Source organism: Haliaeetus albicilla, chromosome Z, assembly GCF_947461875.1.
Source record: "Haliaeetus albicilla chromosome Z, bHalAlb1.1, whole genome shotgun sequence".
In the NCBI taxonomy this organism is placed as follows: domain Eukaryota; kingdom Metazoa; phylum Chordata; class Aves; order Accipitriformes; family Accipitridae; genus Haliaeetus; species Haliaeetus albicilla.
The window spans coordinates 34,126,445-34,151,041 of NC_091516.1; the positions used below are offsets into that span (position 1 = coordinate 34,126,445).

Consider the following 24,597-nt stretch of genomic DNA (forward strand, 5'->3'; position numbering starts at 1 on the left):
TATCTTAGGGTAGTAGCAGGATTAGATGAGCCCAGTGATTCATGACCAAGGCTGTATTGCTTTCAGGGTGAACTCATCACTGGAAGCAATACAGCTGCTGTCTCATGGAGCAGCTGGCTTCACAGTGCAACAGATTGGGCATTTTTGCATGTTGTTCCCAGGGCTGGGATACCAGTGATTTCGGTGCAGGCTCCACCTCCATTTAGTGATAGCTCCAGTTTAGTGCGGCTGATGAGCTCCAGCAGCCAAAATGGACCTGTGTGTTGAAATGAAAATGAAATGACTGCTTCAGTACCGCTTCCCAGGCAGTGCTCCTCATCCAGGAAGATGATTCAGTAGACTTCAATGTTGCATGAGTACATGCACCCTGCTCAGTCTACTGGATCAGCTGGATGAGGAGCGCTTCCCAGGGGAGCATTGCTGCAGGCGTGCAGTGCTGTGTTTGATGCCACTGCTGCACTGGGATGCAGTATGCAGGGAATACCATTGAGGGAACTAGCCTCTGTGAACCAAGCATGCTTTAAATTGGTTCAGGCCTGCCAATAGGTTTGGCTGGATGCAAACAAGCCTTCTGTCTATTCACTGTCTACTACTCCCCTGTTTGTGGTGTTATCCATACTATCCAAGCTTTTCCTGCTATTTGCTGGTATAGCAGCTTCCCTGTTAGCTCCAAGAATGAACTATACTTTGACAGGATTTGTGCAACCTTAGATGCAAGTTACTCTTTGAATGAAGCTGGTTTTGGAGACTCATTTAGGTATTGAATTAACTTACAATTTTCCTTTTCCTTAATCTTTTTTTGTAAACTACACTGAGATCCACCACTAAACAATATTACATGTTCAGTCTCTCTCTCCCCTCCCCCCCATCTCTTCAGTCGCTTTTTATACATCCTCTAAATCTCTCATGCCCTTTCTTAGTTGTTCTTCCATCATTAGTGTCTTCTCCGTCATAGGACAGCCTTTTATTTTTTTAATTAGGCCATGTCTATTTCACCAGCTGATCTTTCTTTCTCATTCCCTTCCCAGCACACGTCCCAGGTCTCTCCTTCTCATGGATAGGCTATGACTGTAATTTGGAGAATGGTTAATTTATGACTCCTTGGCTAGGGCCAGGGAAGTAACTGCAAAGTCAGCTGTCTGTTGCTGAGACACATGTCAGTATTTCAACATTTAAAGAGCACAAGACCTCTTACCTTCCTTAGCCAAAATCAACACCTGTACAGCAACTGGTGGATCCTGAAAAAGTGAGATGGAGATTACATGTTTCTTAATATAATTGCTAATTAAGAATTAATTTATGTTATTGTGTCCTGAACAAAGATATAGGAACATGTTTTCCCAGGCAGTATACAAGAAAACAGAAATATGGAGCATGCTTTTGATCACACAAGGGATGCACTTTGTCTCCAAAGTATTGTCTCCCTCCCTCATTGCTTCATCAGCTCTTGCACCTGAAGTCTGATATGCATCACTGCTACAGGAAATCCAGATAGCTATTTGGCAAAAATATGCATGTTGGTGGGCAGATGCATCAGAACACAAAAATATCTTGGGCAACTCAGACATGGTAGCGGTGGTCAATACAGTTTTTATCACTGATGTTTGTGAAGAATAAGATGACTGAACAGTAAGGACTTGTGATGCAGATCCTTCAGGCATGTCACCATACCTCAAAACATGTTGCATTGAAAGAGATAAAAGTGAATACTGATATTATCTCCTTCAGGCTTGAAGACAAAATTGAATGTTTAAATCTTCAGTTCGTGGTTTTCCCTGATTTTTCCCTTCCATTGGTACCAATGTGATGTGATTTCAGCAAGGGCACTGAAAACATAGCAGTGTAAAACTAGTATCTGAAGTTTCAGCCAAGCCCAGCTGCTGTAATTAATGCTTATTATTACTGGCAGTGATGAATAATAAAAAGAGATGATTGAAAAATGCCAGTTCTTTTTTTATCAGAAAATTAAATAATATTTTAACTGAAAAGCTGAATTTAAAAGGAAATTAAATCAAAAACAGCTTTTGGAAATGTTTCTGATGAAAAACTTTATTTTTTGAAAACATCAGACCCAAACCCTTGTGCTAAAAGTGCTTTCTTTCTTTCTCTGGTTAGTTGTAAATCAGTTGTTTTTTGACTAAGAAAGATTTTCTGATTAGGAATGAGTGGGCTTATTTCATCAAAGGAACAATCAGAAAATTTCAACCATTCATGCTGGATCATCAGCTTGCATCTTCTCCCGTCTTCCGCCCCAACTTTGACCCTGCTTCCCAACCTTCCCCAGCTGTCCACGGCCCATGACCCCACATCAGCCCCCCAGGACCATCAGCTCCTGCCCCAGTGTTGCCAATGCAGCAGCAAGGATGGTCTCCAGCTCCTCACAGCCCTGCCCTGCTGGACCATGGGGCAACACTAAGCAGGAATACTGACATAAATAACAAGCAGTGGGCATAAAAAAAGTGAGCTATCATCAGCAAGTAAAAGCTGAATTTGCTGTAAATCAATTACTCTTGGCAGCTGCACAGTGAGTGTCTGTGTGCATATGTGTCTATTTATCTCTCACACTTGCCTAGACGTGGGGAGGAAGAGATAGTCCATACCAGAGGAATACAGACTATGTTAATTTTTTTTGATTCTCCTTGCCTTTTTCCAAGGAAAATACATAAGCATGAGTAACATTAGCTCTGTCACACTTTCCTTGCTGTAAATGAGATGCTGCCCTAGCGCTGTTGTTTCTTGTCCTATGTTGAGTCACGCAGTGTAGACACTTTATCCTGCCCGTGTGTCTGCTGTAAGACCACAGATCATGTTATCACTTTATAAATATAGCATATTAGTACATCTGGAAGGCTAGTCACGCTGTGAGGTTCAAACAGGTCTGGCTGGCCATGAGCTATGCTGCTGCTATAAACAACCCCAGTGTCCCAAATTGAATAACCACAGAGCGCACTCAGGAGCTCTGGACACTAGTGTTCTTTAGTAGTTGGTAAGTGACGGTTTTGCTGACTATTGTGTTTCTTCAGGTGTGTGAGGTCAAGGTGGGAAGTGGCAGGGAAAGTGGGAAGTCATTATCAGGTCTTTGTGGCTGCTACTGTGCTGTGGATTTTTAAGTGCTAATGTATACGGGAAAAACAGCTGAAACGTGGAATGTTAGTCCAAAGTGGTGTGTTTGCTGGATACCCTTAAAGATAGTAAGATTCTCCCCGTATGTAGTTCCTCTAAGTAGATTTACACCTGTGACAAACCCAAACTTTATAATTTAGGAAAGCTTTCAAGGCTCACTCTGTGACTCAGTTGTAATAGATCCATGCTATTACAACTCAAGGACGTATGTGAGAATGATTTTCAGTAAAAAAATGGTTGGAGAGGTTGGTCATTTATCTTTGTTGTCTGTCAAAATTTAGACTGGAATTTAAAAAGAGTTATAGAACTTCAGTTTCTGAAGGCCACTTACAGCTAATCTAACTGGTATAGGAAATCTAGCTTGCTAAAGCTTTGGTGAAAAAGCCTATCATTTAAAGTCAAATATTGTCATTATTGTTGTTGTTATTGCTACCATAAGTATTTCTGTGCTATCTCTGACATGTTACTTTCCGTAGGCTAAAAGGTGCTGACCAGCTCTCCTCCTCTCAATAGTAGTTAACTGAGCACTATTTCAAGCATCAGTGATGGATGATAATGCTTATTAGCCAAAGAGGTAGAACCTACCAGAGTTTCATCCACTTTGCTCTTCTCAGACAGAAGGTGAAGAATTATTCCAATGAGGATATCCATCTGTCCATGCCACCGTGTGTCTCCTATCCACAGGCATGAGAAGGTTTTGTGGGAAAGACTAAGACACAGCTGTGGTGAGGGAAGAGAGCTGATAAAATACAGCTGCCACCTCAGGACCCTGTGGTGGGGTTTGGACTATTTGAGCTAAATTAACTTGGCTGCTGAAGTAGCTGAAAGCAGCATCTTCTCTTGCTTATCTAAATTGTCTGCCACGTCTTCTTAAATCATAGAATTTGACTGCTTAGGAACTGGATATGAGCATTTTACTCACTATATGAGTAAAAGGATCTTGTGGCTGACACTGGAAATAAGACTAAGAGCTTGATGCCATAGGTCAGACATAGGTTTTTGCTCTCCTTCTGCAGTAGAGGAAGACACAGGTAATAGCATTTGATTCTTAGATCAAAGCATGGAAAATGGACCCTTGGGAGCAAAAGGAAATTAACAAAATTTTGAGGGTCTTTGGCTAGTCTCAATTAGGACAGTGAGTCTAAAATAACATTAATGATGCTGTCACCCACATAGATAACTTTGGAGGCTGGACCCTGTACACATAAGGTAACAGTAGTAGCCTCACTTCCTGGGAATGGTCCAGGTCCATTAACCTTATGACAAATGAGAATAAGTCAATGAAACATTGTGCTAAAAACCCGGATGGCATAAAAAAAGTCTGACTAAGATTTCATGCTTAATTAAGATACTCTAACTGTATATGAAAACCTCCATGTTTTGTTCAGTGGCACTGTGTGTGCCATTTTATTTGCCTATGAGTCATTAAATGGGGTGTCTTTAATCAATCTTTAACACATGCTCTAGCTTTCCCAGGACTCTGTTGTCTACTACCTAAGACAATTGTTTTCACCTGCTGACTACAGTGACGTTCATAGATGCAACCACCTTTAAAAATATGTAATACACTTTTTAGCTTACTGTTTTTCCTTTGACAAGAAACAGCCTTAAAATACATGCCCATTTGAAATACATCAGCCCTCTCTCAATCTTATGAGAATTAGACCTCTCTTCAGCAACGCCCAGTGGAAAAAAAAAGGATGGATTTATGTCACAGATGTCAGTCCAGTGTTTCATTAGCTTCATTGTCAGTGGAAGAATCACTCTGAATAATTAGTCAGCTCACTGAAGTGCTAGGGGAATACATCTGTAATAAATCCCCTTGCATATGTAACATCTATCGTGCTTGATGGCAAACATATTAGTGCTACAAGAGTTGAGGAAGTATAAGGAATATTGTAATTCAGCTGCTAATTAATCCATAATTAAAGACCTAATTAATGAATAACCCTGTGAAAAATTGTCTAAAAATCGAGATGTAAAGACTTCTGTGATAAAGAGGAATCTTGTTTGTGAGACTGGTTAATTTACATCTAGAATAGGAACTGATTAATGAAAACTGTCAGTAAGACACTGTGCTGCCAACTGGACAAAGAGAAATATGCACATAAAAATGTGTGGAAACCAAGCTCAACCTTTGCATATCTATATTAACATATCGTTTTAATTTTATGATGTTCATAGTTATTTCTACCTGAAGTATAAGGAGTAGGTTAAGAAAAGACATATTTGCTCTCTCAGCTGTGGTATGTAAACAATGCAGAAGTTACTTATTTGTGTGTGAAAGATGCTAATGTCAGATTCTGTTCTTAAATGCCTTTTTTATGAAATAGCTAAAGCAGAAAAGTCAGAAAGAACTTGATTCATCAGAGCATTCAGGATTAAGCCCTGTGCTATGTAAAGACACTAATTTCTGAAATTAACTTCGGTGAAAGCTGGACTAATTAATAGCTTGAAAGTGTCACTGTCTGTCTGTGTTTGTTTATCTAGGAGTCCGCTGGCTGAGACTGTGCTCTTGAGAGAGCAGGAGGGAACATTTCAAACTCCCAGAACATCTGGGCTTGTGTCCAGGTGTCAGGACTGCTTTCTCCAGCCCTGGAGCAGCTTGTCCCTTTCCTCTTCTATTTATTTCGTGGTGCAGCTGCATTTGCTGGATCTCTGCGGACATGGGCCTTCGGGGGGGCACCTGTTGTGATCCATAGCTTTGCCCTGCCCACGTGCTCCCCAGGACCCAGCCATCACATGCATGCATATATGATCTGAAGCACAATCTAACTTGGATCCCCGACCTGAAACTCCGACTGTCAAATCTGCACATTTGGCAAGTCTAGCGACAGATAAATCAGCCAAACTAGCAGGGAGGAAAATTTCCTGCTGGTGTAGAACAACAAGAAATTGTTACTGGCAGCAAGACTAGGTAGGGAAGAGCAGCTTCCTGCTTATCAGTCCTCTCCCACTCCCGAAGTGGCATAAGGAAGCACTACCCCACTTACAAGCTGTGCACAGTTAGCACAATATAGTCATATGCTACGAACATTGTCACTATTTCTATTGCTCTTTCAATCACAGCATGTTTCTGTAATTTAATCTTTCCTTGATAACACAAAAAATGTGTTCAATTGCTATCCAAATGTCAGGTTTCCTTTGAATTATTTAAAGACTTGTGAGATAAATGACTTGATCCTTCTGAAGCACAGTGTGAGAGAGCTTATTTCCTAAGAAATTATTTGCAGGGTTGGTACAAAATAACATTGACCCACATTTTCGCCTATGTAATCCTGCCAGTAATATTCATAAGATTGTAGCAGATCTCCCACAGTGATTATCTGAAAGAAAAAGGACCCAAGTGAACAAATAGAAGAAATCAAAACATTAATTATTTGGTAACTCATATAAAGCAGCAAAGGAAAGTATACACACTGCTGTTATTGAGGGCAGCCAGGCCCCATACAAACTCTGGAGGGCTGTAACAGAGACTAATATTGGCTGTATCTGTAGTACCAAAACTATGTGGACATCTTCCAGACTCAAAAGAAGACACAGAACTTGTTCTACAGAATACACTGTGCACAGGCAAGTTGGCCAGCATTAACACTGATCCCAGCTATGTTCAGAGGAGGCTAGACTGTAGTATAATAAAGCAAATATAATTTTGGCTTATGACTGGCTGTATTCAACCCAGCCCAGACAAGACAGAGATAATGTTGGTAAACAGGGAAAAGCCATAGAATAGTTGGTACAGTTAGTTCTGGAAGGCCACACAGTCATCATATCTAAGAACACTTTCCCCTGTGCTCCACTACTTTCCTTTCCAAAGAAGACCTTGCCTTGTCCTTAATTTTTTGTAGTATGCTCCTCAGTGCATCTATACATTGATATATCTCAAATGCCAAGATGAGTGCAGAAAGGCTGCAAACTGTTCAATCAGTGAAGCTCTGATTTGAAGAGCACTTCTTTTCTGCGGAAGGCCTTTTGTCTGAAATTCAGTGTTACTTTTAGCTTATGTATCCTTAAACAGTTTGCTTCTCAAAGATGAGGCAGACCATGACATCTTGTGTTGCAGGCACGGGTAACTGAGATCAAACTCCTTCAGCATTAAACACCAGGAGTTTCCAAAAGGCAGTCCCATTTTAAAACCCAGTTGCCTGAGAGTTCCTCCATATTGCAGGTTGCTTACATTCCCAGACGTATTGCAAATCATCATTTCCCCCCTTTTTATTAAGCCCAGACCCCCCCCCCCCCAAAAAAAAAAAAAGGGTCAAATGCCTGCTCTGGGTTCAGAGGCCAAGTGGGAACAAATACAAGTAAGTGGTCATGAGATCACTGGCTATTGTCAAAGATGGCTGTGGCAACATCTGGCAGGTCTGTGGCAGAGCTGTAAACAAAGGGTGGAGATATCAGTAGCTGAAGGGAGCAAGGAAATTTAAGGGGTAGCATACTAGATGTCTCCAATTTTACTGGTGTGTCTACATGGTGTGAAGTACACATATCTTTGTAGCAACAACATGAATAACAATAAATAGAAAATAATAAAGATTATAGACTTTACAAGGCAGATATCTTCTTTTTTCTTCTGTAGTTTTTCAACACCTTACTGAATAGATTCTGGTCTAGAGCTCCTGGGTGCTCCTACTTTTTAAAGAAGAAAGCCTGAAATAGATGTTAGAGAACTATCTGCATACCTTTAGGTGAATTTATATAACAAAATAAAACAAATGATAATATAAATGATAAAATAAAAATAATACGTGCAGATGCTTTTACTAGCAATAACATTTGGCATTAATGTACCATTTAAATGAAAACACACGATGAGTATCATCACTAAGATTTTGGCTTTTTGCCACCTAATCTTCTAAATGCTTAAGAATATCCTTATACATATAAGGGACTGTGTTTGATTTTAATAGGCCTATTTATATATACAGTTAAATGAATAAAAGTTTTGCAAGATTGTAAAGAAATGATGTCGTCTTTTTAAGACCAGAAATCTCACAGAAGTGTCTGTAAAGCAATTGTTTTGTTCCATGCATACAGGGATAGCTCAAGGCAATGAGAGACCTAAACCCAAATATTGATAGCAAAAGAGTACTCTTATGTAAGCAAGCTCTTATTCCTAACTCAGCTGGCCCAGAAAGGTGGTGGATTGTTAAATTCATGTGGAAAGAAGTAAAGATGGGTTTCAGTGTTAAGATGAGACCTGCAGTAGGGCTAGGCTGAGAGACTTGCTGAGGAGAGGGGCTTGGTAAGGTTCTTTGGTGATTTAGTGAAGGCACAGGGCTCTAGAAGGGTGAAATTGAGAAAAGTTTGTGGGTCATAGTGTCTGAGACTAGAAGTACAGACCTGGGGGAAGAAATATGAATTTGTGGTTTAGAATGTAAAGAGGGGAAATGCTAGTTATAAGGATTCTTTTGAGTCTCTTATTGATGAAAACTGGGGCAAGGTTGCAGATGAACTAACTGGCTAGTTGAGGAAGAGAAGATGTTGCAAAGGCCATGGAGTTCAAACAGATTTTTTTTTTTTCAAAGATAAATGTTATTTTTCTTCTGCTTCTTTTTAAGAAAAGTATAAAAAGAGGGAAGGAGTGAAGCAAAGGGAAACTTCTTTCCTCTGCCATTAGTACAAGTTTCTCTGGTTAAAAGCTCTAGCATCACTTTGCCAAATATTGCAGATGCTTATTATAAAACCCCCCTTTTTTTATTTTCTTGCTACTGTTAAAAAAAGAAATGTACCCTGAGTGGCCAGCTTTGTTTCTGAGCTAACCATTATGAGAAAGATAAGAAATCAGACTGACTTCCCAGTATGTTGCCTTTTAAGGATATTGATTAAGGCCTTGTAGATTACTTCTTGGGAGGTGTAAATGGCTAGGGATAAGATTATTTGCTTCTATAGACACGCACAGAGAACTAATTTCTCCACAAGTGACTCCTGTGTAAATGACATCTTTGCCTTCCATTTATGTTCCTGAACCCTTTTACCCTGGAAAGCACTGTGCTTTCATTATCATATATTACTGAAGAGGCTGGCCCTTGTGATCTATCTCACTAATAACTTTGAAGACTGAATGAACCTTATAACCATGCATCATCTAAGAGTGCTTATGATCTACAGCATAATTTAGACATAGGTGTCACCCAAGGAAGAGGGCATTAAGCTGCAAACTCAGTGTAGTTATGAAGTAGGGCCTTGCAGATGCAGGTGATGGTTGCTTTTGTGGTCAGGACTTGTCCTTAATGAACGCAAGGTTGCCTGTTTCTTAGGTGAGAAATAGCTTGAGTACAGTTTTTGTTTTTCACTTACTGCCATATTAGTGGGTCAGGTAATCCTCACCAAAGCTTGGTATGACCAAAACTTGTCCTTAATAAGCATGTGTGACTATGGCATGTGAAAGGAGCAATGCTGAATTACAAAAGGATGGGAAAATTGGAAGAGGAAGGGGGCTGAAGTCTCTTTAGATTTGGGTGTGTGACTGCTTTGAGCTGGGCAGTTGGACTAGGTGACCTTCAGAGGCCACTTCCAACCTCACTGGCGCTGTGGTTTCTGACAACAGGCAAAATGCTAATAGTGATTACCTGTGAAGAGCCTAAGTATGGGAGGGAACACAGGTGTGGAATGCCAGCTGGAGGGAAGAAATTAGAAAGAAGTCTATAATGAGGTATTTCTCTACCCAAATGTTACTTCCCACCTGTGACTAATAGATGATAGCTTTGGGTTTTATTGTGCAGGCCTAACCCAATGATTGGAAGAAAGCAACTGCTGTATGTGAACTTGACCAGGTACACCCTTATGTCTTTCTAGAAATGGAAATTATTGTTGGTAGTTGCTTCTTCTGTTGCAAATTCTTGTCATGCATGAGTAAACACCCTGAAGAACGTACACATAGATCTAGTTGCTGCCAGCTTGCCGGGCTCTTTTCTGGGCAACATCTCATTGTCAGGAAAATGGTGGCACCTGAACTTTGGGAAATACACATTCTGTCATCACACTTGATCCTTCATGCCCATTTTTTTGGACTAGGAAATGTGGTAAAGCAGCAGCCCTGCAAAGCTTGTTGGGTGACCTTTTCGGAGTTGCAGATAGCAACAAAGTTTCATATTTGTCCTGATGAATACCTTTAAAGCCTTAGCCGCCCTGTGATCTGATCAGGATTTGTGGCTTTGCTCCTTCTGAAGAGGTTAGTCCTGAGGAGTTATGATGGACACCTCTCACTTCCCACCCACATTCCTCCTCTGCTTGGTTTTACCATCGAAGAAAAGCCCTGATGCATTGCAGCCTAATCCAATATGTGGATAAAATCTGTATGAACTTTTCCAACCTGAGTGTCTAATAAATCAGTGTCTCAATAAAGAAGAGATGACTTAACCTGGGAGACAGGAAGGTGGGGAACAAGTCAAGGAAATAGAGTACTTTCACAGTTTATTCAGACTTTGTGTTGATTAAGGCCATCTAGTTCCAACAGAGGTCAAGTGTCCAGCTGCCACTTCACTGTCTCTCAGCAATTCAGCTCCTGCAATAACCCTTCTACCAAAACACGCTGCTATGAATTGGTCTATTAAAATGAATTAGATCCTGCAGAGTGACTGCTGGCCTGCAGCTCCTGTGAGGGAGAAGTCCTTGTCACTGGGTTTCTTGATTTGGGCAGCAGAGGAGAATGTTTTATTTTGTGCGGTAAACAGTTTCCTGTAAATTATCAGTAAACATGTTTTAGAAGAAGGGTGAAGCTGATTATAGATAAAACTTTCCACTGAGAATAAGGTCACCATTCTCATTACACTGCTATTAATGGGGTTTTGACTCGGCTGTTGTCAGCAGTCCGTTCCAGATAGGTTGGGAACTATTTTTGCCTCTTTGTTAGTGCTCGTAAAGATAAACAAGCAATGGGAGCAGCTTTATGAACAGCAAAGATAGCAGTTTATATAAACATCTTAAGATACAGAAGGCTATGTCATAGAAGAATATTGGTGTCCGACCAGTCTCTGTGCCAGTACTTGGAGGTATTTGTAAGGGTGTTTCTTACTGAGATGACAAATAAGGTGGACAGGTAGGAACATTTCCTTTTGGTGTACCTATGCATAATACTTTTTATTCCATGCTGTACATTTCCAGAGGACATGAGGGTGCTTTGCTGGCTCAGAAGAAATTATTCCTTTATGCATTACAGAGAGAGGTACTGGTGAAAGGGGATGAAAGAGAGTAGGCACAGTTACAAAATTAGAAGAGGAAAAATGCAGAGGGGAAAAGAATTTCCCCTTCTTCCTTAGTGTTATAACAGAAGGACAGGTAATAAATAGCCCCAGTTGAAGGATGTAGAGCTTGGAAAAAATGATCACAGTAGGGTCTGAGGAAAAAATAATAGATACAAGCTTGAAAACACCCAGTAAAGGAGGGGCAGATAGCTTTTTAAATGACCAGTAGGTGGTCCAGTGGTGTTTCCTTCTTTCCTTTTTAATTTTTATTTAGGCTTATGACTGGTATAATAAATGTGGTATCTAATCAAACCTCAAGCAAAGTTTAAATAAGTGATTTTCCTTTTCTCTGCTTTTATGTTGGTAGAAGGAATTATTTTTTTAAAGGCTTCGAACTTCTGTTTATAAGACTTGTTTGCAGTGGTTCATCAAACCATTTTATAAAGAAGTAAGCATGATAGAAGTCCTCTGCAGACTATCTAACTGCATTTAATAAAAAACAGTGTATTGTGATGATTGTACCCTCACCAGTGACTCCAAGCAAGAGAATACACTTTTACCTGTTTTATCAAGATTTGTATCTATACTTGCTTTAGTGATTTAGTAGGTGATTTGTTTCCTTTATTGATACTGAACCATTGCTACAGTTCAGTAAGGAACACTATGTTGCCAGTCATACTGTGTTTCACAAGATGTAAATCTGAGATCTTCATCTCCTGTGGTTCTTAAAGATACTACAGTGTTTTTTTTTCCTCCTGTAAAATGAAGGTAGCGTTCATATTGGGTGTCGTGGTTTAACCCCAGCCAGCAACTAAGCATCACACAGCTGCTCACTCATTCCCTCCCACCCAGTCGGATGGGGGAGAAAATTGGGAAAAAGAAGCAAAACCCGCAGGTTGAGACAAGAATGGTTTAATAGAACAGAAAAGAAGAAACTAACAATGATAATGATAACACTAATAAAATGACAACAGCAATAATGAAAGGATTGGAATGTACAAATGATGCGCAGGGCAATTGCTCACCACCCGCCGACCGACACCCAGTCAGTCCCCCAGCGGCGATTTGCCGCCCCCACTGCCCAGTTCCTATACTGGATGTGGCGTCCCATGGTATGGAATACACCGTTGGCCAGTTTGGGTCAGGTGCCCTGGCTGTGTCCTGTGCCAACTTCTTGTGCCCCTCCAGCTTTCTTGCTGGCTGGGCATGAGAAGCTGAAAAATCCTTGACTTTAGAATAAACACTACTGAGCAACAACTGAAAACATCAGTGTGTTATCAACATTCTTCACATACTGAACTCAAAACACAGCACTGTACCAGCTACTAGGAAGACAATTAACCCTATCCCGGCTGAAACTAGGACATGGGCCAAGCTCAAGCATTATGCCTACTAAAGGGAATGAGACGTTTGTCATGGCCTTCAGTAGGGGCAAGGTTCCTGCAAGAAGTTTCTGTGGTTTTAATTGAATATGGAAAGCTTGGCGAGTTAAGGTCCAGTTCAGCTCAGTTCTTAACTGCACAAAAACTAGTATATTGATACCAAGGCTTCAATTTTTGGAAGGTAATTCTACACATACTAATAAATGGGGACCATGTGTTCACAAACCCTTCACCTTATCTCTACCTTAGGTAAGTTTTCACTGTATATTACAGGGCTGGTCTTTCAATGCCTTTCACAGATAAGCACCTACTTATGCAAACACTGGAAATTCCCAAATTCCACTGGAACAGGATAGCTTAGGTGCATAAAGATCAATACATCTAAGATGAAGTGATTTTGAATGATTTACAATGAATAAGCTTTTTATGAGCTCTCATTTTAATATTAGTTACATAAATTGTTAAAAATACAAAGTCTTTAAAGTTATTTTTAATCAGTGTCACTTAACCAAATTAGTATTTCTTTGCAACTGTGTCTTTATGTTGGAAAGGGAAAAGTGCAAGGAAAAAAAAAAAATTAACATATAGCCATTGTCACAGATTTTGTGTAGAAGTCAATTATATGCTACATTGATTACTGCCAGCACAAAACCCTCAACAAATGAGGTAGATGGAAAGCATACTATGTTAGCATTTCTTATGACTTTTTTTTCCCAGATATCTTAATGAAATGTGTTGTCTTAGTTCCTTCTATTTCTCATTATTTCTTTCCTGAAGTGTTCATGATGGTTTGTTCTTGCAGGAGAAGCTTAATGTTGACAGTATGGGGCATCAGGTGATAATATTTGACTTTTCTCTCATAAGAGGACTGTGGGAAACTCGAGTCAAGAAGAACAAAGAACGTCAGAGGAAAGAGAAAGAAAGATTAGAAAAAAGCTCATTGGAGAAGTAAGCTAACTTTTCTGCTGTTCATTTTAATGGAATCCATTATTATTACCTACTACCATTGCCATATACTAAGCATTATCATATGATTTAGAATTTATTTTTCTGGGTTTGATTTCAATGATTTCTTGCCTCCTTTCCTCAGACGATTGTAAGAGAAATGCAGCACAAACTGTGCTCGTATTTCATTAGTCCATGCTCTTTCCTAGGTAGATAGTGATTTACTAATAGTGTATTTTATTGTCTACTGTGTAGATTTAATTTGAAGAGAAAAATAACACATTTTCTACCTTTCTATTGCTTATATGTTATATAAAAGTATGGCTTTTTATTATGGAATTCATGAAAACATGCTCATAAAATTCAGTACTAAGAAATACTTTAAGTCTTTTTGTTAAGTTGACAGGAGAAGCAAAAGGAATTAAATAAATGGACACATACAATTGCATCTGAATAAGAGAGAGAGGATAAAATAAAAGAATTATCAGGGGATTTTTTTCTTGGCCAAATATTAAAGAAAGCCTTGATTATAATGCTTACACCCACTAATCATGTTATTGTTTTTATTATATTTAATTTATGTTTTCTTTAAGCACTATTTTTGTTTCTTTATGTTCATTCTCATTAGAGACAGTGAAATATTATACTGTGCTGGCAATGTTGGAAATATATGACATCATTTTTTCCCTCTGAGAAGAGAACAAAGCAATAACATTCATTTTCTGCTTTAAAAATAAAATGCACGGGGTTAAACAGTGCCCTTGTTTAAGAGCATCATTGCATTGAACCTTCATGCGGTGTGTTGGCCGTCTCAGGAGACCCCCAACTCACAGATTCTCACTGCCAGTGCAGCTACACTGACAACAGAGCAGCTGGGCTAAGAGGGGACCAGGGTAACACAATGTCCGACTGCCCTTTCTGCAAGAACTTTCTCTTCAAAACATCCATAGTCGCAGTCTTGGTTCTCCTGTCTCTACCCAAAGACTGCATTAAAAACCATAATCCTAACAAAAAAAAAAAAAAAAAAAAAGAAAGGAAAAGGAAGCTTGTCCTTCAGTTTAAATTCTCTAGGAAGAATGAGCTTTCTTTTTGGTATGAGCTGAGGGATAAGAAGATGTTTGCTGTTGTGATTGTTGCCCTTTTGGTGGAAAAGAGAATTGAAAGGATTTGGGATGAAACTTGACCAAACCTTATTTCTGTCCCAGATGCTACCTTAAGAAGTCATTTTGTGCAATTCTAATGCAGATAAAGCAGATGACTCTCTACTTTACTGCTGTCTATGTCAGCTAGTGGCTCTCGGGGTGCCACTGCAGCCTTCTTCATAAAAAGAATATGACTAGGAATCTGCACCCATAGCTCCTAATGGTGCATGCAGTCATCTTCAGAGCTGATGGAAAGTCAATCGCAATGTGGACCTAAATGTCAATATCCCCCTGCCACATTTTGTTTGGTTTTTGGTTTTCTGTGGTGCAGAAGATAACTTCTGAGTTTGCTAGTACCAAAGCAAACCACAAGTGTCAGGCATGGGGAACTTCTGTATGGAGGAGTGAAGGAGGGTAACCTTATGTGCTCTGAGGTAGCTAATTTCAGCTCCCATGTTTATTTGTCTGTAGCTTATGTTAAGCCTAATTTCTTATGGTGACTTGTGTTTTCTATAAAAACAATACATTCTCTCTGCCATTTCTGCCTGTGGTTATTTGTCTGTAGCGACCCCTCCAGCTGAAAGAGTGGAGCTTGACTGTATGTTCTACTGTTTTCCACTAATGAGGTCCAAAGTAATTCTGTTATCTGCCTGCACCAACTGGAGATGGGGAATTTGGGATATGATGCAAAGAAGTAAAAGGTTCCAAGTGCACTTTCAGCATTTACAAAGGTTTTTTGTTTTCTTCCTTTAGCTTGCAAATTGCATATGGTACTTTGTCTTGTTGCATGTCTTTGTGCAATTAGATTGCTTTCCAGTTAGTCCTACTTCTTTTAGAGGTCCTGGAAAAGAGGAGGAAATAGATAAGACTTTGTTTCCTGAATGCGAGTAATCAGTATTTCACCCACTGAAATGAATGGCAAAGTTCATGTTCATTCTTGTGATGCAGGCCTCATAGAATGGATAAAGCTGGTAGAATAATGGTCAAAGTCATAAAAATATTGGTAATAAAATGCAAAATTCAGTTAGAAGAAAAAATTATCTTTGTTTTATGAGGTGTGCAGTGATCACTGGCCTTTAGGTCCTAAAGGCCAGATCACAAGTTATTTCTTAGATGCTTTTCAGCTCTTCCAAAGATTTGGCCAAAAATAGGACAAGATTTTGCTTGTGTTAGCTCAAAAGCATAGATAAAATTGTAATTATAATTAAATGCTTAATAGAAATAATGTTTGCCTGCTTACAGGCAATACATTTCATTATTTTAGGGAGTTTTGTGTATGACCAAATTCTGGTATTCTACTCAGAGATTAACATTTTACCACTGTCTGGTAGGTCCACTGAAATCAATGCTAGTACTTACTGTCAAGTCACAGTAAGAAAGTATTTTGGGAAGAATTGTCACCCAGAATGATAATTGCCAAAAGACATTCAAAGAAGGCAGTTTCCCAAATTGAGGACTGCATTCTAGCATTTAGGATTCTTGATATTTAATTTTGTCAGCAGCCAGAATGAATTAGGGCTGAAATTAATAGACTTTCTCTGCAAATATACTCATGTAACAGATGAGTTTGGAGTCTGGCCTGCTGAGGCTGCTTTGCCTTTTTCTTTTTTTTTTTTTTAAACAATATCCAGTTTTTCTCAGAGAGGTTACAATTCACTAATGCCCTTGAGATTGTGCAGCTCCTTATCAGACATGTTGCTATGCAAAGTGACCTGATAATATGTTCTGAAATGTAGTATGTATTATTTGAGGAAAAAGTTCCAATTAACCTCTAGGGAACTTTGCTTGCCTTGGGGCAAGGTAATTTAGTTCATGCAGGCTCAGTAAGCAGTCACGTGTAAGATATTTTTCTTTTTTGACTGAAGATTTTCTGAGAGGAAAACGTCACAAATAAAAGCAAAGCTTGAACTATATTTGCATTAATGGTGAGGTCTTGTAAAGATTTTGGGAATTTACAGGTCTAGAACAGATGTTTAAGCAGCCAGCCAGTGAAAGCTGATTCTGGAGAACAGCCTACTGAGAATATTGTGAGAGGCTTATATCTGGCTTTCTGAGATACTGGTATCAGATCATTTTGGGTGGAGTTAATTCACTCTTCTGTTTCCCCTTTGGTTTTGTGGGGCTGTGGAAGTATGGCAGTTTAAGCAACCCTTACTTCTGGAGGGCACATATAAACCAGCAACTGAATATAAAAGAAAAAGAAACAGTACAGTGTGTTGCAGGAGTAATTTCATTTTACTTCATGTCCCTAATCCTATCAGACAAGCCTGTTCTAAATCACTGATAGGATATGAAACATGAACTTTTACAAAAAATGTGCACTGTTCCGTGGTTATCTACACTGTTTATGAAAGTCTGTATTACGGAAAGCAGTTTGTGTTTATAGCACTGTTTTATATTTAATCTTCTAGATTCTGGTAGTGGTGAACAATCTTATATTGTACCCTGAAATCCTGAACGCTGTCAGACTAACTTGATGTGGTATGATGATATTCCTCATTAAGTTTTCCTTTCTACTTGTCATTTTTTTTGGAAAGGGAATGAGACTGAAAGTTTACAGTTTGTTTTTTTTTTTATTTTAAGGATTGAAACATGTTTGTTTTCTGTGTGAAAAGCAGGTTAGGTAAAAATTGAAGGCTGACAAATTAAGAATTCAAGTGAGGAAATGCCAGAGCTGTTTGTCTAGATTAGCTATCTAAATCTTTGCTGTGAAATGGCACAGCCTCCCCTGTCCACCAACCAAACATACAGCAAAGAAAACAGTTTGTTCAGCCACCTCTTTCAGTGTGTCTCTTTTCCAGAAATTTCCTTTCAAGGTCTGGCTAGCTAAATGTGCATGTATTGCTTTTCTGAGCTATGCACTTCCTGAATGTTAAAAGTCAAAAGATAATTTTCACTCTACAAGAAGACAGTGACTTTTTTCCCTGAGATGTTCTGTATTTGTTTAATAAAATAGATTTGTCTCCATCTCTCTGCCAAACTTCAGTGTTATAACTCTATTTGCAACCGAACTAAGATTTTATTTGTGATGTTTATTCTCCTACTCAATACCCAATTTGGAAATTTTTCTAAGCAAGACTAAAACTCAAGCTGGGAGTCCTTAGCCCCAAACACAAATTATAGGCAATGAGTTGGGAGTCGATCTGCAGCACTAATAACTACTTATTTGCCTTTGTTCTCAGGCACTTGTGCATACAGACCTTGCATCTAATACAATGCAAGCAAACGCGTTGAAAGATAAAAGCTGCTGTTCAGCCACAATCCTTTACAACCCATGGAAGAGCTTGGCAGAGGGACTGAAATTAGATCAATCCAATTGAATTTGAAGCAAATGTTACTCGTCCATCAGGAATATTAGTCTGGGCTGAGCTCCAGTTTAACTGTACTGCTCTTATAAAAATTCCATAAGATTATTTAATGATCCTGCGTGGCTAGTGATTCTGATTTAAACATCACCAGGAGTACTAAACTGGTGTCACCATGTAGTGTCCTGGCTATTTCTTCCATGCTGATTTAGAGGAAACAGTGCCATCTAATGAAACTTCCTTTCTTTACCTAAGAAGCATAGCTTTTCCTCAAGATCTCCTAAACAGACATTGAGCAGTGGATAACTGCAGAAGGAAGAACCATTCAAATAAACCCAGCTACTCCTTATTTACTGGGATGGCTCTGAAATCCTTACTACTGAAAGCTTCTTGTTTTCCAAGCTGGTCACTTCTTTGAAGGGTCCAATCACTGAATTTATTCTACAGTAATTCTTTGCATCAAGTTCATTAGATTTGTCAAATCTCTTTGCTACAGATATATTCAAATAGTGAAGTAATGTATTGGGAATGATTACCTGAAGATAAGTTCAGCAGTAACCAAAATGGAAATACTTGAATATTCCATTTCCCTGTTGATCCTGTTTCATATCTATAGTGTATTGTCCTGAAAGCTTACTGAAAAACAGCAATCTATTGGGAAATAGCTTGCCAGAATTTACCTTTCCTCTATGCCATTTACAGTCTGCTTTAGTGACAGGTGTGCTTTTGTGTTACAGATATAATGTTATGAAACATAACTTTTTTTGACAAACATAAGCAGCGCTCAATCAGTCTTTTTTAAAATTAGTTGGACTATTTGCATGATTGAAGTGGAAATACTGGAGTAGGTAGCTGAGTTGGAACCTTAGATATCATCTGGGTCCTATGTCCAGAAAAATATTTTTTGTGTGTTCATACTCCCACCTAAATTAGGCTTGACTTGACTAACACCAACTTTTTGAATACTGAAAATGGTAGTTGTTTGTTTAATCTGATGGCAACTGTTTGATCAAAATCTAGAGGAAGATCAAAACATTTTGTTGCTTAATAGTAATAAAAAGACATGAACTTCAGGAGGGCTGTGATTTTGTAACCAACTCATTAGTTTGTCATATGTGAAAATATGTTCCTGGAATATCAGTAGACTTTAAAGTGCCAAGATAAGAAATTTATTTCTCTAAAAGTATATTCGCATGTTTAAAGGCTGGTTTTATTTGTGTAGATATTTTTCTTCTGTTTGTCACAATGGTTTAGATGCCTTTCCTGTCTTCCTGAGGATTCATGCAATAGCCTCCACATATGACAAACATGCTAGTAATTCTATTTTATTTGAGGATTGTCACCAGAGGAAGACTTAAAATGGTCTTTATTTTCATAAATATCCTTTAAGAGGTACCACCGTCTCAATTTTTTGACAATGATAGACCTGAGTGACAACCATGTAGCTGAATAGATCCCTTTGATTTGATCTTAGCTGTAACCTGGAAATTGCAGCTTTGTAATCTTTGCTTAATGATACATACAGGCTTGATGTAAGTCACACCTCCAATCCAGGAAAGCTCATATTGATTAATTTTGTTAGTGTGTACCTCAAGGATACAAGCAGGGGTCATAAATTGTTAGACCCTCTGCCCTTGGGATATATCATGTTTTCATTCTGAGATGTACTCTACAAAATTATGCATGTTTGTTGCCTATTATTAATTCACTTCCCATCTGTTCAAAATGTGCTTGTACATAGTACTTAGCCTGGTGACCATAAGTGGGCATTCTTTAAAAGCTTAACAGAGCATGTTGCCATCATTTAATGTGTGAGTAAAGAAGAAATTTAACACAGGATTTCCACATCAGTGCATGATATCTACATTGAATTCCTAACAAGGTTTAATTTTTAATGCCTTTCTGAGGTCAGTATTTCACAGATTTGGTTAACAGCGGTTTTTGTTATGTGCATTTTATTTTATTTGGCTAACAATCTGTCATGACCTCATAAGATTTGTGTTTTGTACATGTTATCAGTAGAGTGGCAGAGGACAGTTTTTTCTTTCATCTTTAATTTAGCTCTTTTCTTGCCGTTTTCTATATTCCTTGTTATGAGAGAGTAAAATTTTAGATCTGAGCCCTCTGCTCTTGTCTTCCTAGGGTCTACCTGACAGAGCCAGCACTGAAGTGTAATAGAGCAGCTCAGTGCCTTACTTTTTATCAAGAGTTAGACTTTTTGACCTCTTCTTTCTGTTTGTTAAGTTTCTAATGTTCTTAGTATTTATACCGTGAGGAACAAGACCATCATTTTTGTGTGTATGAGTGAAGAGCAATGAATACAAAAAAAGCATCTTGGGGGCAAGCTTTTTCAGTGCATTGAATTATGCACTGAGATCAAATGTTTATTGCTTTGGTAGAAAATGAAGGAATTCCATGGAAATGAGAGAGCAATAATGCGGAGTTAAGCTTTACAGAGGGACAGAAAAGCTGTATGTGGAAGACTGGAGGAGGATGTGAGAAACAGCAGTACAGCAGTGTTAAGTAAAGCTAGGATTATTTAGAAGATTTTAGAAAAAAAGAATGCCAGGGTTTTGATCCTTTTCAGTTACTGCCTTTTAATGGTTCAGATCCTTTTGTTGTTCTCTTCCTTGGGCATTCAACTCACTTTTCCTACCCCCACTGCTCACTTTACCTGCCACCCACCTCGCACAGTAATACGGAGATTTTATAGCTAATTAGCTGTGCTCATTTGTAGATGAGTTTCGGGAAAAAAGATGAGTAGGTGGTTTGGGCCTGTTTATTTTTCTTATGGTATGTGAAGGTGTTATTTTCTAGCTTTTCCTAGTGATCTCTTGCTATTGTAGTTTCTCCCCTCTGTTATCCTTGTGGTCTCTGGTGTTCAAATGACAGACTGAATAGGCAACATCAATGCTAAAAATCGAATTGGCTCATGTGTCAAAGCATCTGAAAGAGGTGTTTCAACTTTCATGTCTGCTGGCATGGAAAATTCTGTCATCTGACCATGTCCAGACTGCAGCTGGAGTGGGTATCCTTTGGCAGGGCTGCCTAGTGCAGTCAGGTACTTGGGTGTCTCTCCCTCTGTAACCAGAAGGATCAGATGCAGTGTGCTGAAGGATCATAAAGTGGACTAAGGAGCTGTGCCTGCTCTAACTTATTTTTTTGGGTCTTTTTCATATCAAGTAGCTTCAGAAAAGTTTTTGAGATGTTGTGGGTTGGTGGCGGACTCTTCCTTGACTGTACTAGCAGGTTCAGTACCCCTCTAGGGATTCTTTGAGCTAAATGTGTTGCTGGACATGTTTTTTGTCTGTCCAGTCTTCTTCTTCCTAACTGATTTACATATGATAGCTCGTTGTGGTGTAAAGCAGCCCACAATTAGACACTGAGAGAAACTGGGAGATTTACTTCAAATATATATATTTTTTATTCTCAAGCCTCCTCTATCAACACTTTAAATATAAAAAAGTCCTCCAGATGCCTACTTGTAAAGAACATACTGATCTCTCTAATGAAAACTGAAGCCATGGATGAGTAATTTTCCTGCAGCTCTCAATAACTTCTTTAACTATTCCTTCACTGCTCCTTTCATACCTTGATAAGTTATTGCTCCCACCATGTCTCTGAGAGTCTTTCTGCTTCTGATACGCTACAAATCCTTTTCCTATTCATTTGTATACTTGCAGTAAGTGACTTCACTCGCTTTTTTGTGTTTTTACATTTAATTTATCAGAGCTTATACAGCCTACTCATTTCTTCATTTGAACACAAATGCCATTTTATCTTCTTTTATTTTTTCTATATTTGGAAATGAGGGGAGAAAGAAATCCTTACAGTGGCTTCGTTAGAATGTACTTACTCTGAGGTCATGCTGTCTTCATGCAGTCTGCCAGCACTTTACCCAGCGAGCTGCACTTTTAACCAACTTCACTGTTATATGTAGCTCATCTTCTGAAATATTTGTAGAAGATGTTTTTACTTATTTTCTCTTTATAAAAATGCTGTGTGGGAATACATTGCAGTCATTATTATGGAAAGGGCTTTCTGTAGTTCTCTGATGACCCATGTAGTATGCCGCTCCTTGAAACTAAATCAGGTCCTCTTGTGGTCTCTCAGGCTAGCTGCTCTGATAAGGTCATCTGTAGTTTCCAAAAGTGTATATTGTTTGCAGTGTGTCAATGTGCTGTGTGTATGCTGCTGGCTAAAGTGTCCTGCTGTTGCTGTGCTCTCTGCTTTCAGGTCTTTCTAACATCCCCTAAGGTTTCAGTAAGTGCCACAATTTGTGCTGGGCAGTCTACAGCTGTCTCTTTCCTATTTAGGCATGCAGTTTTGATCCCTAAAGATATATTTTGATAGCATTGAGTCAAATATGACTTTTAATCTATGCTATCATATTCCCATAATAATACCTTGCCCTGCAGTTTCTATCTCATATCTTGCTATGAGTGTCCAAAAATTACTTATTTTCACCAAGTTTTGAAGATGCTTCTTGTACCTAAGTTTGTAATGGATTTCTTGTACATGACTTAAAGCCAGACATTCTGTTTCATGTGCCATTTTTTTAACATCTTAACATTTTAGAGAAAATCCCATGCTTAGCTAGGAATTTGTGTACAGGTTTTGTTACTCCCTACTTGAACTTTATAAACTTGCATGTGATTCTCTTTCCATGCCATTTTTTACTTTATCTAGGAAGGATATTATCCTGAACTTTGTGCCCTTCTTTACCTGTCAGTTTTCTTCAAGTCTTTAGCTTAAAATTTCTGCCAAAGGGTGGAGATCACATAAATGAATCTCATGTACTACAAGAATCTAGCATTCAAAGTGTGAGATCAGATTTATGATGCAAGGGGCTTTGCAGAGTCTTATTTTGGTATAAGGAAGGCTTGTTTCAGTTAATCAACCTGTTCCTTAATTGATTAAGCTGAAATAAATCTCTCTTAAATTAAAGCACGTGCTTTTGGCAATGCTTAATTATATCAGATTGAATTTGCACTTGAAGTTATATGGGTAAAAGTTTGCCCTGGAGGTGAGCCTAAAGTTACACTGAAATTGAATCTGAAATTAGTTGGCATGTGATAACTATGACCTTTACCTCCACCTTCTAAGATGATATTGGAGGATAATGTGTGAAAAATGAAAACAGATCATTATACTTGAACAGGAAAGGGCAGGGAAAAAGGAATATTTCTAACTTCTTACTTTCTAAAATGACTTTTTTCAACTGAAAAATTTTGCATATATCACCAGGTAATTGTTTTTGTTTATACATATAACTTGTTCTGTGAGAATGTATTTCTCACCCTATTAAAATAAAGGGCATCATTCATGCTGTTTTCTGTGACAGTGTGCTCAGTCTCCACTTTTCTGTTATTCCCTGGGTTTCACTGTTTTATAGTCAGTAAATGAAATCCTGCTCATCTGAAATCTATATGTAAGTCTAGAAAATCTAAGCATGACTCCAGGAATGCTTTTTTTTTTCTCTTTGAAAATGCTCAATACATGGAAAATGCTCAATACATTAGGTGAATAATTATATTTTGTTAAGCACTTGTGCAAACAAAGATCAAGCTTTAAGACTTACTTGCCATATTGTTTCAGCTGATTCACATAAACCTTTTTTGGCACTATTTCAGGATAAAGCAGGAATGGAATTTCATACTAGAGTGCCGGAAGAAAGGCATTCCTCAATCAAAATATCTCAAGAATGGCTTTGTAAACACTGATGAGAAGATCTTGGACACTTATGGAAAGACTCCTCAGCTCCGGAAGAGGCATACTTTGTCAGATGAAGCAAATAAGGAAAGAAACAAGTTTATTTTTCAGCTTTCTGGAGAGCAGTGGATGGTAAATATAATGGAAAATATGTTTCTATTGTTAAAGAGTTTGGGTAACTTAGCACTGTAACTTTTAATCCCCCAAACCTTTTTTTTTTTTTTTTTTTTTTGCCAATGCATATGAAATTGATGCTTTTTCACAGTATTAGAAGTGATAAAAACATTTCCTATCTTACCCTGAACTAGTGGTTTAGTTTTCAAATATGCTTATTTTAAATTCTCTACTGATACATGTAATTTAGCCCTCTCAAATATTTTGGCATAAGCAATCATATTGCAATAAGGTATCCTTCTCTGAAATTCCCCAATGGGTGGAAAGAGATGAAAATAATATTCAGCTTTGTTGGCTTGTTGATCTCTTCTACTCAGAGATCTGTCTTCTTGCTCTAATGGTGTGATAACATTTTTCTCAAGCTCTGTTCAAATCAAAACTAATAATAGCATCAATCCACAATGGTCTTGCTGAAAAAAGTGCTTTTTACTTGCAGTTGTGTTTGATGTGAAATAGCAGTTTGGAAGTGAGCTCTAAATTAATCTTGTTTTGAAATTCAGCAAAAGGTGAATTAGTGTTGGTCTGAAGTTTTCTAGAGTTGTTAAAGCTTCGGCTGATCTGTATTTTGAATATACACTATTTTGTTAATGAGAAAGAGAAATCAGAATTCTGACTTTTGTATAGTTTA

The 24,597-nt window shown here is 38.4% G+C and overlaps 1 protein-coding gene across 2 annotated transcripts in view; it reads left to right on the top strand.

The window, feature by feature from the left end:
• The first annotated feature begins 2,799 nt into the window (after positions 1-2,799).
• The window catches only part of LRRC2 (leucine rich repeat containing 2), a 67,086-nt gene continuing 45,288 nt past the window's right edge, over positions 2,800-24,597 (top strand). For both annotated transcript variants that reach the window (XR_011323452.1, XM_069777508.1), the window contains exons 1-3: positions 2,800-2,986; positions 13,494-13,639; positions 23,717-23,927. Coding sequence is in view for 1 of the 2 variants with exons in the window: in XM_069777508.1 (XP_069633609.1) it covers positions 13,515-13,639; positions 23,717-23,927 (336 nt within the window). In the remaining variant the exon portion in view is untranslated. The remainder of the gene's footprint in view (positions 2,987-13,493; positions 13,640-23,716; positions 23,928-24,597) is intronic.